At 34.0% G+C, this 19,945-nt stretch overlaps 1 protein-coding gene across 1 annotated transcript in view; it reads right to left on the reverse strand.

Annotated features, from left to right (window-relative positions):
• COL11A1 (collagen type XI alpha 1 chain) overlaps nt 1-19,945 on the reverse strand; it is a 196,683-nt gene that overhangs the window by 68,207 nt on the left and 108,531 nt on the right. Inside the window, exons 32-39 of the mRNA XM_032619652.1 lie at nt 19,360-19,413; nt 14,072-14,125; nt 13,894-13,938; nt 13,707-13,760; nt 13,547-13,591; nt 11,987-12,040; nt 5,248-5,301; nt 590-643 (exon numbers count right to left, since the gene is read on the reverse strand). Of these exons, the coding sequence (XP_032475543.1) occupies nt 590-643; nt 5,248-5,301; nt 11,987-12,040; nt 13,547-13,591; nt 13,707-13,760; nt 13,894-13,938; nt 14,072-14,125; nt 19,360-19,413 (414 nt within the window). The remainder of the gene's footprint in view (nt 1-589; nt 644-5,247; nt 5,302-11,986; nt 12,041-13,546; nt 13,592-13,706; nt 13,761-13,893; nt 13,939-14,071; nt 14,126-19,359; nt 19,414-19,945) is intronic.

Genomic DNA, 19,945 nt, shown 5'->3' on the forward strand with positions numbered 1-19,945 from the left:
AAAGCTACTTGTCTTTGCCATTATTTCTATATACTCAAAGATTACACACTAATATTTTATCACTGATGGAAATCATTGTTATGAAGACAAAAATTTTAAGAAACATGTAATATAATGCAAATATTAACATTTTAGAAGAATTGTGTTAGAAGCTTTATATTTCTAATATATTATACCTCTAAATCTAATTTATACTTAGAAAACTAAAGTCATTTTATAATTTGAAATCCCCAAAAAAGATTATGGCCAATCTATTTAAAAATTATGTGGTGTTTTTAGCAGATGATGCCATGATCAGGCTTTCGTGTCACCTTCATTGTGAACTTTCTGACTTAATGTCATTTATTTTATTCTTTTCTTTTATTCATTCAGGCAATTGAAAAATCGCTTTAACTAACTGATGGTTTGCTGAAGTTCATTTGATACAGGCAAATTATATATTTAAATGCCATCCAAAATGTAAAAATACATAAATTTCAATTAAAAACTTTTCACAATAAAATGAGCAAATTTTACACAACTTAGCAAAGGTGAAAATATAAACAAGAAAATATATCTTGTTAAGAAAATAAAGTAAAATGGAACGTACCTGTGGTCCAACAACACCCCCTGGCCCAGGAGGGCCGGTCTTGCCTTGAAACCCCTAAGGTAAAAAAAAAATCTATAAAAGCTATCCATGACACAAAGCATAAATTAAAATTCTCTGAGACAGTTGAATAATTCACATTAAAAGAAAGTCATCTTTTGGCTAAAAATACTTATTTTTAAATGTCTATGAATTATTACATTCCAGTTCTTTTTATATTGAAAATTTAACATCTTCACTATTGTACACTGTAGTCCTATGATTACTTTCAATAAGCTTAAAAAAGAAAACAAGAAAATGGGATGAAGCTGGAGCAAAAATGTGTTCTTAGCCCTCTTTCACTGAGTCAGACAACACAGAAATTTTAATGGAGAAACGTTTATGGATGAAATAAATGAGGATTTAGACATTCTTTGAAACAGTCCACTGGTTCTTTATACAGAGATAAATCTACAGTCTGTCATATTAATGCATTTCTCTTTCCTGCATTCCAACAATCTCATAAAATAAACAAGATATAAAAATAAATTTATAAAAAGAAAGCTTTGCATGCTTTGTCATTATTTCAACATTTTATCAGTGTTCTTTCTTAAAACCCAAAAGAATATACTTACAAATGTACCTTGCATATAATGCAGTCATTAGAATAAAATCCAGTAGATGTGAGCACATGTACTCACTAAACAAGGCCTTTGGGCATATATTCTGGTGTCTATATTTCTCTAGACTCCTGGGTCTGCATGACTGTATTCTGCATGACTGTATTATGATTAGCAAATTTCCTTCTCATGTGAGTTAATTGACACTTAACAGTTGGATAAAGATTCAAAATACTGACAAACCTGCCAAAGAACTGAATTAAAGCAAATAGTATTTGCAAAAGTTTTATTCATTATAACATCAGATTGGAAATAAGAAAGTTAGAAAGCAAAGAGCAGAAACTAGCCCCACACTTGTATCATGAACTTCCAGATAATTGTGATTACATTATTTATAAAAACAAAACTTAAAAGCAGGAAAAGAATCTGTAATTATTTTAATTGATGCCATGGGGAAAGAAAACAAATTTCTCCTATTTTTAAAGTACACTAATTCTTTTTTTTTTGGACTTGAGGACACGGGGTGAGAGGGGGAAGCTGGGGCGAAGTGAGAGTAGCATTGACATGCGGGAAGCAGCAGCATAGCACAGGGAGATCAGCTCGGTGCTTTGCGATGACCTAGAGAGGTGGGATAGGGAGGCTCAAGAGGGAGGGGATGTGGAGACATATGTATGCATATGGCTGATTTACTTTGGTGTACAGCAGAAACTAACACAGTATTGTGAAGCAATTATACTCCAGTAAAGATCTGTTAAAAAAATACATTAATTCTTAAGACCATCAGGTTTCCACTTGAGTTATCAATAACAACAGCAAAGTGAATCAATTCAAGGGAAATATATTATAGCACTTACTTAGCTTGACTGCTTAATTTTAACTTTTCAGGAACTTAATGGTGTGGAAATTTGTACCCACATATGTAAGCATATATATACATAGTATTTTTTTTTTTCTTTTTCACTGAGAGCTAACAGCTCTTAGTGCTGTTACTCTTATCATTTGTTTACAGCATTTAGTCCCACATCCTAGCTACTCCTTAGATGATCTCAATAACTTCCATGATCACAATTGTTATCAATGCCTTCTTATGCTTTTTCCTCAACTTAACATTCTCAAAATTGTTCTCACTAAATGAATCCTCTCCTTTGATTTTCCACCTCTGTTCTCTCCCTTTATTAACAGTGACTTCAGATCCCAGACTTTCCTCAGGTCCTCAAGCTCAGTCATTTAATCCTACCATGTCATCTCAGAAACTCGCAAATACAGCTTCTTCTCTCTTGTCGAGTAGACAGACCTGTCTTATTTGAACTATACTCTCCACTTTCCTTGACCACTACAGTTTTTCAAGTCAGGTTCACTCACCTGTCCGCTTGTTATCATGCCACAAAAGCAAATCTATTCAACTCATTGCTAAGCATATGTCATGAAATATCCATTACCAAGTGTACACAATCTCAACTTTCCCTAAACAACCATGCACCACCTGGTTGCATAATCTGTTCCCTATGTCTGGATCACCTTTTGCTCAATTTCTAATCACAGAGTTTGACATAAAGATGTAAGTGCAATCAGGACTTTAAAAAAATTAGTCTTATAAAGTTTTTTCCTTAGTAACTGTGAGAGCAAGAATAGCAGATGAAATTGATCACAATAATAATTAATTATGAAAATTAACTGATTAAAAATAAATGCTTAACTGAGGAAATTCTGTGAAAAATTTGCCACCCAGACTTGTACTCATATGTTCTAAGAGGGTGCTAGTACCTCTGAGTGAGAAACAGATTTGGAAGAGATTCAGATTCAGAGTTTTGCAAGTATCTTATAAATCTGACACTGAGGATCTTACAAATGAGCTATGTACAAGAAAACTTTTATAGATCAGAATGGAGTGCGATTAGTCTAATACTGTCATGTAATAAGACTTTCCTTGCCATTTAATTTTAGGATAATAAGTTAAATTATGTTTTTCAAAATCCTGAAAAACAGAAGTTAATTTGATACATGAGTAATAAAAATGGAACTCCTATTCTGATTACCTCTACAGTCAAAGCATGATTTGGCACTGTGTTTCTGAGACAAACGTGGGTTGTTTCAGTATAATAAAGACTATCTCTATTCCTAGTAGTCTTAAAAAGCTTTAAATTGTAAGATGTCATAATGAACCTTCAATTCAAGGATTTCTGAATGGGAACAAAGCTCAAATATAATAAAATACTTTCTTCTTTAAAAAAAGGAAACATATATATCAAAATATAGATGCCCAAATTCTGACTCTTGGACAAGACAATCTTTTGAATCACAGTCAACACAGAACAAGGTGAGAAAGAAAGGTTCCTGGTGATAGGGTGACTCACTATTGTTCTTAAAGTGGATTTGAAATCAGGAATACAATTTTCCAGACATAATTCTAGTTGTGGTTTACAAAAAACTACTAGATGAGAATATCCATCCTAGAAACATTAGTTAATACGCTAGTTTTCCACTTTCACTTTAAAGGTTATATATAATATGGTTACTTTGGATAGAAGCAGAAGCTCTTTATTAAATTAAAGTCAAAAGGGATTTTATAATGATAATTCTCTAGGTACCGGGACTTCCCTGGTGGTCCAGTGGTTAAGACTCCTCACTCCCATTGCAGGGGGCCTGGGTTTGATCCCTGGTCAGGGAACTAGATCCCACATGCCACAACTAAGAGGCCGCCGTGACTAAGACCCAGCACAGCCAAGTAAATAAATAAATAAATATTAAAAAAAAAAAAAATTCTCTAGGTACCCCTTTCTCAAAAGACATTTTGGAAATATTTGAGAGGTATTCCCAAGAAGCTATACCATGACTTAGTTAAAAATGATTGACTGCAATATTTGAATGAGAAAGCATTTGCAAATTTGAATGTGGATTATCCTTTAGAGAGTTTATTTCTTGCTCATCATGGAGATGTCTTTCCCAAGAGGAAACCCAAACAATTTTACTCTTTGGTCTCACTAAAATCATTCTTGAATTTGCTTTTGTAATCCAAGACTTTGAAGTTTACAATCTGACTAAAACTAAGAAGTCATTACACTAAGAATTGTCATTTGGTGAGCAAAACAGGAATTGGCTGCTGCTGCCAGATTGTTTATCCTATGTAGAAAATCATCATGTTTTCAAATCTGTTATCCAGTATTTCTATTGAACCCCAAATATGTGTTCATGCTGGCAGAATACCCTAAGATAATTTTGAGCCACACGGTCAAAGGTAGTCTGTGTTGTGGCTTCCTTAAGAAATCCGGATAAAATTAATCAATGTTAGGAACCAAGAATTGATTCCAAGGAAACATGCTAATCCATGGTGATTTCATATTAGACTACCATCCCACTGCAACAGTCAGATACAAAGTTTTGTTAACAGTGGCAGAGTAAATAAACAAAACCGCCAGGATTCTTAAACCACAGTTGAGCTGCCAGTTTCCCCTCTGTCCACCTCTGTTATACACATAAGTTATTCAGAGAATGTATTTAATGTTATATTCCCCATCATTTAAGTTACATTTTTTTCCATTTCCATTTTCCTACTTGAGAGGAGAGAATGCATTTGACATAGTTCTAGACCAATTACAGCCTTACAGTTCCAATAGCAGGAAATATTTCATCCCTTAATTCTGGATAGAAGAGTATATTATCTGCAGTTTATTGTAATGTGTCTCCTTTAGAGAGTGGAAAGGTGAAAGGGTAGGGTGGAATATATCTGTAACAAAGACTTATGTGAAAGGGTCAAGGCTGACAACCTTGTGGAGGTATCCAAAAGACAATGAGGTCTTTTCCATCAGCTTATCCCTAAAATGTTGTTATTGAAAATAAGGAAAATTAAGTAACATCCATGTCCTCAAGTATATTTATTTAAATGTTTAGATACAAACATAGGTCTATTTATGTATTGCAAATATATTTTTAAAAGATTAAATGGAATTAATTTCACCATTGTCCTTAACCTGATAATTGACTTGTTAATAATAAAGTATCTTTCTGTGAAATGATGAAGTGCTTGAGATAGAAAATTTGAATCAGAAGACTGGGGTCACTTACAGTCTCTCCACGTTGCCCCGGGTGTCCTGGCAGGCCATCCTTTCCAGGTGGTCCCTGAAATCACAAATATTAAACATCAAACGTCATAAATATTTCTTGAATTATTTATAATCTAAATACATGTTAGGCAATTTTCTTATATCTTCATTAGATATCTTATTTTGATGTTCTATTGACTTCATATACGGTAGAATGTGTATTTTTTTTTTTTTTTTTTGCGGTACGCGGGCGTCTCACTGTTGTGGCCCCTCCCGTTGCGGAGCACAGGCTCCGGACGCGCAGGCTCAGCGGCCATGGCTTACGGGCCCAGCTGCTCCGCGGCATGTGGGATCTTCCCGGACCGGGTCACGAACCCGTGTCCCCTGCATCGGCAGGCGGACTCCCAACCACTGCGCCACCAGGGAAGCCCCTGTATATATCTTTTTAGCATGTCTATAGCTATAAATGAGACCAGGAGAAAATTGTACAACTGTCATCTGAATATTTTACATTTAAATTTCATTAGCATCTTTCTTTTCAAAAAGCATATTCATATTGGTTTGTATTTTTGTTTTTGTAAAAATGTTAGCTCCTCAGTACTTGACAAATGAATATTTTTCCCTCTTTTTGGTGATGTGTTCCTAATACAATTTCTTGTGCACTGAGACTTGGATACCAGAGATAGATAGTGTCCTCTAGTGGTGGTCTGAGCTCTAACTAAGAATGTGAAAGAAATACAAACTTAAAAACAATGGCATTTTACTTCCCAGTTGCTTCAAGTAAAGGAAACAAGGTGCAAGGCTCAATTTTAGAAGTCATCAGGACAAATTTTTCCCAGCAGGTTTTCTTAAATACCCTCTTGGAAGCATAATGTTTATTAAACACTGGAGAGCACATCTACTATGTTATCACTTTCAGTAAAGGATGCTGTCTTTGTCATGACTGAAAAAATAAATGAAGCCATTAACTAAGTACTTAAAGTAAACAACTCTGTGAGGTTCTTATGTTTTAGATACTTAGTAGAAATAGATTGCTTCTTTAGACTGCATTATGGATTATTCATACTACTCAGAAACCATTAAGCACCAAGTTCAATTTTCAAAACATGTATAATACGTATAGGCAGAGATATTCTTAGGTGAGAATGTCTGGATAAATGAAGAGAAATGATCACTGTAATAACATTTTTAACGATAACAGGTATACCTTTCACAGTATGTTAATTATTTGAATAAACCTACTTATTTATTTAAAAATACATTATTTACATAAAGCTATTTTCAAATATCAATTCTTTGTAAATTGAGTTTGAGAAAAGGTATTTCAAAATAAGATCATTTTCACAGATAGCTTTTTTCCCACTGGAATAAGACTTTTTCTAGCTTGGTTATAACGTTTCAGTGGAAAGCCTTCCCGACAGTAACTAGTACCAGCTCTGCTTCCTGATTGCATCTTTATTGACACACTGGTTAAATTACCAGCTCTAAGTAAAGCCTGTTATGATATTTCACAAGATCATAGCTTCCTCAGTGATTTGTTCATATTTTCCATGATCATCTCAGTGATTCTATTCCCATCCACCCAAAGGACCAAAGCTGGAATGTTTTTAACCAAGTCCCCCAAATGTTCTTGGATATCATCTACCCATCCCTTTTTCAAAAACATATATTACCTATCTATGTATTAGGCATTAGGTGTATCATTCTCGGTTTAGAGGTGAGACACATCTATAAGTAGTTGATTGCTAGTGGACCTCATCTAGGTTCCGTATTTCAAAATAGTAAATAAAAACAAATCCTGTGCTCTATCACTATTTTGATACATATGGGAATAAATATGCCATTAATTGAGGGCAGTAGTAAAAGTTTTAACTAAAATTATAGAGGGCGACAGCTAAAGGATAATAAACATGAGTCAGGTTTTTTTTTTCCACCACGCTAAAGTGTATCTCAAATGATGAGTTTTGCAATCAGTATAAGGCATTTACATGTCTTTTAGCAAATCTGTAAATATAAAAGTTAAATATCTTGTTATATTTGCTGGTGTGAAAAGTATAGATTACACTTTTATTGCAAAATATTATAACTCTTTAAAACAGTGATCTTACATCTAAAAAATGTCACATGGGATGAATGCAACATGATTTTTAATGGCTTTCCTAGATATCGTATGGAAGCAGTGTAAATAGACTATATAAAGAATTCATACCATCATCATTTTTCTTAAGTATTTATTCCTAATATTAAGTGATTAATCCTAAGTAATTTTTTTTTTTTTTTTCCTGTACGCGAGCCTCTCACTGTTGTGGCCTCTCCCGTTGTGGAGCACAGGCTCCGGACACGCAGGCTCAGAGGCCGTGGCTCACAGGCGCAGCCGCTCCGCGGCATGTGCGATCTTCCCGGACCGGGGCATGAACCCATGTTCCCTGCATCGGCAGGCGGACTCTCAACCACTGGACCACCAGGGAAGCCCAATCCTAAGTAATTTTAATGGCCTCACACTACTATCCAATAAAATAAGCATATTAATTACCAAATAATTTCATGGCGTTAATTTAAATATAATAATTTTATTGATCAAAGTAGACTGCCCCTTTAGTATTGTTGGTGAAGAGTAGTGACAACAAATTCATCTAAATGGTGGGAGGGTGCATATACAGCAAAGCAATCCGAGAAACGACACTTATAAATGTTAAGATGTTTTTCACTTCACACTGGCACTGAGTTTTGACTTTTCTCTAAATAGAATGTATCTTATAGTAGTCATGCTATAAATCCTAATCACCTAAATTAATTTTTTTAATTGGGATAACTATATGCTGACACTGGCATGAGATTAACAGACTCTAAACATGAACATTCTAAGTGCTTAATCCATACTCCACATGTGTCTGTGTGAATATATATATTTTTTCATTTATTTTTCATGTATATATCTAACATATGTATGTGTGTGTGTATATATATATTTCCTGATTACAATGAAAATGAATCAATTAATTTGAAGGAAGAGGAGCTTGGTTCTATCTCTCTACCTGAATCCCTCCTTCTAAATATCAAAGAAATGAAGACAGTTCTTTCCTATATGTTATACAACTACATAGCAGAGAAATGATAGGTACTCTTATTTCATGCACTAATGTTTCATTTGTCAGAGAGATAGAGTATAAAATTCATTTTGTTTAGCAGTGAAAGCAATGTTCCTTAACAGTGTCATGTCTGTCCAAGCAGACTACATGTTTCTCAAGTGTAGGCATTTATTATACTTCTAATACTCCTTAGAGACAAAATGCATGCATGATCAATGGCTCAAAACTTGTTGAAAGATATGTGACAGAATGGACTGAAAAAGTTTGAGGAAAAAATGGCTTTCTTGACAATAAAATTATATTACATGAGAGAAACTTCTTAACAATTTGTACAAATATAAATGGTGTGATAATGTTGAAGTTACACATATCACTGGATTTTATGTTGCTAAACAATGATCTATGCACATGGCTTCAAAATACTTATGAAAGAATCTTGTGTGCAAAATCATTTTTGCAACAGTATTTTCACTTCTCTGTATGTGCAACTTTACATGACTTAATATTACATTTGGAACAAAACTGAAATAGTGAGCAAACAATATTATAAGCAGACAGTATCTATATTATCCTTTGTTTAATACAAGCTATTTGTATTAATCCTTTCATAACACAATAATATAGATAATAAGTTTTCTTGATATGTTTGCTGTACTAGAGCAAGACTGTTGTGATAAAAATAATATTTTAAACACAGTGTCTAAAATTATTTTAGAAAGTAAGAGAGTTTCAGCATTTCAGTCAGTATTTCACAATAAATAATTCATTTTTCAAATATGTCAGCTAAAATCACATTTGAAACTAATCAGAGAAAGAGGGGGTTATTCAAACTCAATATAAAAATATTGGAAAACAAGAGTTCCCTGGTGGCGCAGTGGTTAAGAATCCGCCTGCCAATGCAGAGGACACGGGTTCCATCCTGGGCCGGGAAGATCCCACATGCTGTGGAGTAACTAAGCCCGTGCGCCACAACTACCAAGCCTGCACTTTGTGCCCGTGAGCCACAACTACTGAAGCCCTCACACCTAGAGCCCATGCTCTGCAACAAGAGAAACCAACGCAATGAGAAGCCCGTGCACCGCAATGAAAAGTAGACCCCGCTGGCCACAACTAGAGAAAGCCTGCACGCAGCAATGAAGACCAAATGCAGCAAAAAATTAATTAATTAATTAATTTTTAAAAATTGGAGAATATATTTATTTACTTATAAATGATTTTCAACATATTTAAAAATGTAACCATTTGTAACATTTATTTAAATTTATAACATCTTAATTTATAATTTTCTGAATCGTTATTTATGCAAGATTGTTACTGGACTATATTTGACTAACTATAATTATTTATATTATATATAATTATTAGAAATAAGAACATTGGGATGTATAATTTTTGAAATATTGGCATATATAAAAATCCTCACATAACTTCCTCTCACAAGGTGCATGTTGTTGTGGTTTTGCCAAAAAGATTCAGTTCAACAGATGTAGAAAACAAACTTATGGTTACCAGGGGAGAAGGAGGAGGGAGGATTAAACTGGAAGAGTGGCATTGACATATACACACTACTATACATAAAATAGATAACTAATGAGCACTTACTATATAGCACAGGGAACTCTACTCAATACTCAGTAATGGTCTATATGGGAAAAGAATCTAAAAAAGATTGGATATATGTATATGTATAACTGATTCACTTTGCTGTACACCTGAAACTAACACAACATTGTAAATCAACTATTCTCCAATAAAAGTTTTAAAAAAAGATTCAGTTCAAAAATCAGTTTAAAATATTCAGCCAAAAATCTATATCAATGTGCCACTAAGTGAAAATAACCAGGATGTGAGTAAAACTGCCACTAGGAGTTAGTTATTGGTATTATTACATTGAGAAAACATTTGGTTCTCAAATCACTAACTGCAAATTTTAACTATACTTAGTTTCCTACAGCATAGATAATATTCAAACTATGTTGGTCTTATTCTCAGCCAAAACTTTTTTGAACTTTGCTATTCAAAGTACGGTCCATTGACCACTGGCATTGGCATCATCTAGACATTTGCCAGTAACGTCAAGTCTCAAGACCCATCCCAGACCTACTGAGTTAAAATCTACATTTTTTAAAAAATACCAGCATGATTTACATTCACATTAAAGTTTGAATAGCATTGTCTACTCTGGACTAGAACAGTGGTTCACAAACATTAGCATGCATCAGAACTATCTAGAGAGTTCATTAAGACACAGACTGGGCCCCTCCTAGAGTTCTGATTAGGTGAGTGAGGTGGAGACAAGACGTTGCATTTCTAATAAATTGCAAGTACTGCTGATCTTCTGGTCCAGGGACCACACTGTGAGAACAATTTCCTTAGACAGGTGGGTGCTATGGTTTGAAAGTCTGTGTCTCCTTGAAATTCAGATGTTGAAATCCTAACCCTCGAAGGTGATGTTATTAGTAGATGGGACTTTTGGGCAGTGCTTATGCCACCTTCATGGAACCTTAATGAATGGAACTAGTGGCTTATAAAAGAGGATCCAGAGAGTAGACAGTGAAAAGTCTGCTACCTGAAAGAGGGTCTTCACCTCACCATTCTGGGATGAGGATCTTGGACTTCCAGCCTTCAGAACTCTAACAAGTAGATTCTACTGTTTATACACTACACAATCTGTGCTTTTTTGTTATAGCAGCCGGTATGGACTAAGACAGTAAGTTGATTCTAACTCATAAATAAACTGAATAGGTTGCCAGAAAAAAGAGAGAGAGAGAAAAAAGCAGCTGAGCACTGAGCATGTCCTATACTCCCACAAATATTTGTGTGAAAGTAAAAGATTTCAATTAACTTTGTGAAAATATTTGATGGAGATATTCTACAGACTGTGGTTCTAAACAAATTTTATAAAAAGGAAATGATTCAGGAAGGGTTATCATTACATTTTCTAAGAAAAATACATTATAGAGGCAAAAATAGTAAATACAAATAAACAGATCTCAATGTGATATAAGTAATGTCAGAATGTTGGAGGATGTTTAGGAAGTGACATTTTGAAGAAGGATACATTGGATAATGGAAGCTAAAAAAGAAATTGATATACCAAATATTTAAGATTCAGTAATGATTTTTAATGCTGTCAATAATACTCATTGCAGGGCTTCCCTGGTGGTGCAGTGGTTGAGGGTACGCCTGCCGGTGCAGGGTCATGGGTTCATGGCCTGGTCCAGGAAGATCCAACATGCCGTGGAGTGGCTGGGCCTGTGAGCCATGGTCACTGAGCCTGCGTGTCCGGAGCCTATGCTCCGCAACGGGAGAGGCCACAACAGTGAGAGGCCCACATACCACAAAAAAAAACAAAAAAAACAAAACAAAACAAAACCAAAAAAAAAAACCATTGCAGTAGAAGAGTAGTTGAGAGAATAATATTCATGTTGTTCTAGTTTTGATATACTTTGAAGGAATATTTAGTAAGATATATTTAAATTAGATTCAGAAACATTTGATAAACTTCATAGGCTGAAAATACATACTCTGGCATTATTAAGCACAATTTTGTTTTTATAGGAATTTTTACTCATATTTGTACCTAGATATTATTTAATATAAAAGCTATGACTTTCAAAATTTGAAAACACTGTCAAATGAAGAAAGAGAAAGAAAAACCATGACACTTACAGGTGGGCCTTTTGGTCCAGGGAATCCAACTGGACCTTGAGGTCCTTGAGGACCCTGAAGAGAAAAAGCAGTGGGGAAATTTAAGAATATATCTTATAAGGCACATCTTTATACATTGCAGTTTATTTCCACAGATAAAGAACAATATAAAATACAGCTTCTTTAACATAATGGGAGAACTATTGCATTACAACAAGATAGTCTATGGTAATTTAAAAGCAAAATGGATGATCTTCCACACTATTCACTACTCAAAACTGCACATCACATCAATGGTCTTAGCTGAAGAACACTGTAAATATTTAGAATTCATATTAAAAATGAATAGAACATGGATGTATCAGGAACCCTGTAGATAATCTACTTTAAACACTGGGTACAAACATCCATAAATGGAGGATATTTCAAGTCCACAGCCCCCAAAAAGAAAAATTATTTTTAAAATTGATTCTATAAATGTTCTGACTCTACAGACATACAAAATTAAAAGAAAAAAATGACTATCTCAAAAAGACCATAGAGGATACCTTTAGCTAATCTCTATATTTAAAACGTATTTATTTCTGAGGATGTCACTATCATTTTACTCATGTATAAACTTCTTTTGTAGATAAGATGAAAAGAACATTATTATATAATTATTCTCATTAACATTAAATCCAAATATACATTTATAATATTGCTCTTGACTTGATGCTTAATTAACTATATTATTCAACACTTAGATTTACATATCTTTAAAAGGCATAAAGTAGACCCTATTACAAAGACTATCTTGGTCGCAGCAAAAGGATGGTGAAAGATAATCCTTTATATGACCAGAACATGATAATTATATTCCTAAAAGGAATATATATAAAATGGAACATAGTATAAATAAAATTTCTTAAGTAATACAATTAGGTTAGGATTTATTTATACTTAAATAAAAAATAAAGTTAATAAATTTACTATCAAGAGGATAGCTTTTAAAAAATCTGGCTACAAAAAATGCTATATTTTGCCAAAAAAAAAAAACCCAACCAAACAAATAAAGGGCATGCTTACTTATGTATATTTAGCTTTATTTTATACCAATTGAAAATCAAATTACTAAATAGATTTCCTATTTACTGGAATAGATGTTTTATCTTGATTTGAATGTATATTGATTGTGACTTAATGGCTACTGGTAGCTTGCATTTTAGCAGCATAAAGCTGCTGCCAGCTCCAGGAACAAAGTGAGTATCAGTATGGAAAGCAAGAAGAGTGGAGGAGAAGGCATAGGTGTTACATGTGTATTTAAAAGAAAACAATTATTTTTGTTTAAAAGTTGATATCATAGGCCAATTAGACATATAATTTCTCTCATTTCTATAACAAAATTAATAGCACATAACTGATTAAGCTTTTTGTAGGAAAGTAAATTAAAGAATAGGAATTTTTTAAACTCTGACTAGATTTTATGGATGACTGTGTACATGTATTTGCAGAAACATGTAACTGTAACTTTTCCCAGAAATTTAAACATTTGCAGCATACTAATATTTACTTTATATGATATGACTGTATCATACTTACTCTTTCACCAGGAGGGCCAGGAGGGCCATCACCGCCTGAAGTGCCCTGGCAACAACAACACAAAAACCGGAAAAAATCAGTTTAGATTCCTTCTGTTAACATCCATCCTCTAGAAGAGGAACTTACAGGAAAGCCCAAATGGAACAAGTGCTGATGATACCTTTGGACCAGGTTTCCCAGTGGGACCTCTCGCACCTCTTGAACCTCGAGGACCCTGCACATAAGAGCAAAGATGAAATTGATCTAGTTCCAAGTAGATCTAAAGGCATGGGATCAGTTTTTATTTTTGAAGAAAATAGGAGAGTTAGATGAAAAATGAAAATCATATTTTAAATCAAGGTACTTACCGTTGGACCACGCTGACCCCGAGGGCCTGGTTTGCCAGCTACACCCTGCCAAAGACAGTTCAAACAGTTTCAATACGCAGTATATCACAGTAAATTGTGAGTCTGGTGCTGAGAGATAGGTACTCATGTAAGAACATTTATATTAGATAGTCCAGAACAATATACTTGTATATCATACCCGGGCACCTTTCTCTCCATTGGCACCTGGAAACCCAGGAAATCCAGTGGAACCCTACAAAAATAAAAATAATAAACAATGAGTACAGTAACTAACATTTTTAGCCACAAGCTGAAAGTCTTTTGGAACACAATGATTCTTACAAGCTGGTAGCATTCAAATCAAAAATATAATTTAAGATACCATACAACCTCCATTTATGTATTTAAAAATGAACTTACAGTGACACCTGAAATCCTGGAAGCATTGAAAACATGAATTGATAAAACATTTTAGTTTTTAACTTTAAGGAAATTAATTAATCAAATATATCATTTCTCATATTAGTAAACAGCAAGTCAAGGGCATTTCATATAAAATAAATTTTTAAATAAATTTTTGACATAATTCTACATACTTGCTTCAACTCTGAAAAAAAATTTATTTTTCACAAGCATGAATAATCAAATATTAAAATAGGAATTTTATAAAGTATTTTTCCTGAATTAACATTATTGTATTCTTATACTTATCACTTTTTAGTTGAGTATTTTACACCTTTAGGACTGGGTCAAACCATAAAGACTAAAAATCTTCTTCCATCTTTTCTGTTTGATGTTTGAATGTGGTTAGATCTAACTGAGACTAAGTCAGACAGTTCAGCATTAGAATCTGTTTGTGGGATTCTGAAGACATAAATTCAAGACTTATGTTTGTCACGCATTCACTTAAGTAATTGGATACATTACTATAGTATAATAATGAGTACAGTTTTTTCTTCTACAAAATGAGAGCAATCATCTGCATCTTACAGGTACTTTGAAATTTATAGGAAATTGGAATAAAGGAAAGCAAGGTATAAAAATGATAACGATAGCTAACAATAAGTAATGATTATTTAAAGATGTAATAAGCACTGTAAAAGCATTATGTAATTTAATCCACAAGCAGCTACATTTTACAAATGGAATACGTAACCTTGTACCTATGTACCTATGTCCAGATTTTCATCTGCTGAGAGATCTCTTTGAACATGACTGTGATTGGTTTGCCTTGTCATTGTATCATGAAATAGAGCAGATTAGGGTTCAATCCTTGCTCCTCAACATACCAATAACTATGAGACCCTGGGAGGGGTGGGCTGGGGGGGCTTCCAAACACTATTTTCCTATTCCAACCAGTGCATGGATTAAATGCAATAATGTGTAAAATGTCTAGCAAAGAGTAGTAGACATGCAGATTTTACACACTTCCCCATGCATTGAGGAAGATGTAACAAAGCCTTCTTTGACTTGAATACATCTTTGTGTTTTGTTTTGTTTGTTTGTTTGCTTTTGATTTACAATGTTGTATTAGTTTCAGGTATAAAGTGAATCAGTTACACATATGTATATCTGTATTCTTTATTCAGATTCTTTTCATTACAGGTTTTTACACGATATTGAACATAGTTCCCTGTGCTATACAGTAGGTTCTTGTTGTTTATCTATTTTACATGTAGTAGTGTGTACCTCTTAATCCCAAACTCCTGATTTATCCCTCCCTCTCCGTTTCACCTTTGGTAACCATAAGTTTATTTTCTATGCCTGTGAGTCTATTTCAGTTTACACTCACTTGGATTGAACTAACTTAAAGTAATCTTTCTCCAAGTGATAAATGCTTCCTCTGTATCAGAATAATCTGGAGTGACTGCTAAAAGTGTGGACTGTCAAATCCCACTGCAGACATACTGAGACAGACTCTCTGGCATTGCATTCCTGGACCCTGCAATTTCCCCAGGTGATACATACAGAATGGATGTCATAATTTATATTTCCTCCACAAGTCAGGAAAATTTTATACGAAGCCTTATGGGATTTGATGGACAAAACTTAGTATGAGCTGCTAAACTTCATTTTAGGACCTGTTTAGCAATATATTCTAATTCATGCTTATAGAGACCACTATGTGATCAACCTGAGAACAATTTTTAGGACATGTAATACACAATGGGGGAAAATGTCTGCAAATGACATTTTTTGAAGGGTTTTCAAAGCCTTTTCTCTTTCTCGAGAGAGAATCAGATAGTTATACCTGGTAGAATATTACTATGTGACTACTCTAGGAATTTGACAAGTGACTATAATCCAATATGAAAGTAATTCACTTCTATCAAATTCAATTTGAGGACAAATATTCATCTGTCCTGAGTAGAACACAAACACATTTATAGAGACTCCATTCAAATAAATTGCTCTTATGCATCAATTTCACGTTTAATAAATTTATTTTCTTACATGGTTTCTGCTCTTAGAAATTTATGGGAAATAGGCAAAAATGTCCAATCCACCAACTAAACAGTTTGTAATATATGGGCATATTCTTCTTCTTTTCTCACATAAAAATTATCACCAAAATATACAGTTTCCATGAAAAGATGTTATCTGCTTTTAAATGGAAAAAATAAACAGCCAACAAAAGGCCAAAAAGTAAAAGGTTAATAGTGAAATTGGCTCTTTCAGTGAACTGAAAATTTCAAAATTATTTTAAATTGTTTTAAATATAAATGAATCCTACCTTAAAATAGATTTTACTTTTTGAAATAGCTATCATTTTATAGTGCATATGGCAGTGCATCTTTTAAATACTCAGTATGGTTTATATTACTAGTAAGATATTGGATAAATTATATTGCCTAATTATAGTCCTTAAATTGCTTGAAGGGGATTAGCAGCCGAATTTCATTTTTAGTACAAAATGACTTAAATCTATTCAAAATTCATTGGCTTCCACATAGGAAAAAATATGAAACTATCTTTGATCTTTGATGCATCCATCATTTTTTTGTTTTAGAACTGAGAAACATAAATGTTTTTGACCATAGAAAAAAGTTATGAAGAAAAGTAATAGAAAAAAATAAAGACCAAAATTTCAGACATTTAGGTTAAAGGGTAAAAATAAAATGTTTGATTCCTCTAGGAAGAAATATTTCTCTCTAGTCATTCTGGCCCATCTTGTAAATAAAAATAAGTCAATGAATATTGAATAGGGGATTGACTTAGGAAAAACAGAAAAAGATAAAAATGTCAAATAAACACTTAATAGAAAATTGTACTCATTCATGTAACATGTAAAAAAAGTTTTCCACTTTTGAATCTAAACACTACCACATTGCAATTCAATTTAGTAATTAGATAAAAAATTTACCAAATAATCTACGAATAGTTTAAAGTTGTGGGTTATGAAGTAAATATCTTCTTTTACTCAAAGCACTTGTTAAAATGCTTGACATTTGAAAGGCAGGTAACTAGGTGACAGGACAATGTATTAGAGACAGTATTTAAAAGGTAAAAATTATTAATCAGTGTTCTAAATGTAGGCAGAAACATATAAATGATGCTTGCATTATTTTAAAATCATAGATTAAATGAATCTTATTTTAGAAAGGCTCAATTACCTCCTAGCATACAGGAAATATATTCTAGAAATTCAGTGAAATATTATAGGACAAAACCACATAGCAAGCCTAAAATACCGTTGCCACATTATGATGAGTCACAAGTTCATGCAGTTCACATTAGTCAGGAGGGAGGATATTTTTGTCTCTCATTGTTTATCTGTGAAACTTATTAATAAATATATATTTGGGGATTATTATCCCCAGCCAGGATGTTTTCTTTCTTTTTTTTTTTTTTTTTGCGCAGTACGCGGGCCTCTCACTGTTGTGGCCTCTCCCGTTGAGGAGCACAGGCTCTGGATGCGCAGGGTCAGCGGCCATGGCTCACGGGCCTAGCCGCTCCGCGGCATGTGGGATCTTTCCGGACCGGGGAACGAACCCGTGTCCCCTGAATCGCCAGGAGGGCTCTCAACCACTGCGCAACCAGGGAAGCCCAGGATGTATCCTTTTTATTTATTTATTTTTTTTTGCGGCACATGGGCCCCTCACTGCTGCGGCCTCTCCCGTTGTCGAGCACAGGCTCCGGATGCGCAGGCCCAGCGGCCATGGCTCACGGGCCCAGCCGCTCCGCGGCACTTGGGATCCTCCCGGACCGGGGCACGAGCCCGTGTCCCCTGCATCAGCAGGCAGAGTCCCAACCACTGCGCCACCAGGGAAACCCCCCAGGATGTATTCTTATATACTAAACCTGTCTAGCCTGAATGGATCAAACAGGGATAGATAGATGACAAAGATATAGGTAGATAAATAATAGATAAATAGATAGATAATCTCATGTGCATATAATTACCTTAATATTAAGAACCAAAATTTACATATTAAATCATTTAACCGTTTAATGTAACTAGTCAATACATCAAATGCAGCCTTAGCAAAGTTTTATAATTAGCTCGAGGAAAATTAGTACACCAAAGTAAACATGTATTTTTAAAACTTCTTTTTGCTTAAAATATGTATATTTCAAATAGTCAAAAGTAGAATTTGAGTGCATTGAGTGCATGGGTTGAATGGTGCCCCTGCAAAAGATATATCTAATATCCAAGTGTTCTAGAATCTGCAAATATTACTTTATTTGGAAAAAGGGGTCTTTGTAGATGTGATTAAGTTAAGGATCTTGAAATGAGAATATCCTGAATTATCCAAGTGGTCTTTAAATCCAATGACAAGTGTCTTTATAAGAAGAGAAGATACAGACACAGAAAAAAATCCGTGTGGAGAAGGGGTCGGAGATTGCACACAAGCCAAAAAGTGCCTGGGGCCACCAGAAGATGGAAGGGGCAAGGACAGATTCTCCCACAGGACTTTTGGAGGGAGCATGGGCCTGCTGACACCTCGATTTTAGACTTCTGGCCTCTAGAACTGTAACAAAGTCAGTTTCCATTGTTTTAAGTCACCAAGTTTGTGGTGATTTGTTACAGTAGCCCTAGGAAACAAGTTCTGTGGAAATGAGGGAAAATAAAGAGGATGAAAGAAGAGTCATTCTTCCTTTAAAAAAAATGTAAGTGGTCATTCAAACCTTCAGGGTACCAGAAAGGAAATCAAAAGCTATTATCCATCACCTGTCATCTACTTAAAGCTTCTATATATATTAATATACTGCCCTGGAATAGTCCTTATTCCACTTACAAGGAAGTGGCTGACTGTGCCTTCCTTTCATGAGTCTGTCTCTAAAATACTCCAATCCAAAATCACCTAAGATCTCTGAACTCTCTGCACTCCAGGTGCCCACACTGCCTCTGACTTTCCCTTATAAGATTATATTTTAAGGATTCATCATCTCTATATTACAAACTGAAGGGTAACCATAGATGATTAATTTTAAGTGTATCTACAAAAGGCTGATAAACTGTAAAAATCAAGCTAATTATTTTACCTTTGGACCTTGTCTTCCTGGATATCCCGGTAATCCTGGAACACCAAGTTTCCCCTAAAGTTAAAATAATAATAATAATAATAATCAATTCTAAGATGAATTAAGTTTAAATGATGCTTTTAGTCATTTTTCTAGAAGTTAGAACCACATATTTGCACATTTGAAAGGAAGATTTGCAAGTTTTTGCTATTCTTTACTTTCATTATATTTCTTAATTTGAATAGGGAAAAAAATGTTGCTAATGCTATAATGTTCACTAACTTAACCTCTGTTGTCTAAGTGACAGTGCCTTCTTTAGTGACATAGAACACTGAGTAAAAAGAATTCTAGGACTGTTTGTGAGCTAAAGAATATGCTAAGAAATCACCTAAGATTTATGAACATTAAATACTATTTAAAATTAATGGATGTAGTTAGAACTGCAAGTAGATCTTACCATTCCAACTAAAGGTAATCTATTTGATAAAATTATTTCATTTCTCACTGTAAATATAAAGCAAGCAATCATAAGTTAACATTTTTTTTTTGGTAAGTAAGGAAAGTTTAAATAACTATACTAAGAAATTTGAACCTGATTTTTTTTTTT

The sequence above is a fragment of the Phocoena sinus genome, chromosome 1, assembly GCF_008692025.1.
Source record: "Phocoena sinus isolate mPhoSin1 chromosome 1, mPhoSin1.pri, whole genome shotgun sequence".
NCBI lineage: Eukaryota > Metazoa > Chordata > Mammalia > Artiodactyla > Phocoenidae > Phocoena > Phocoena sinus.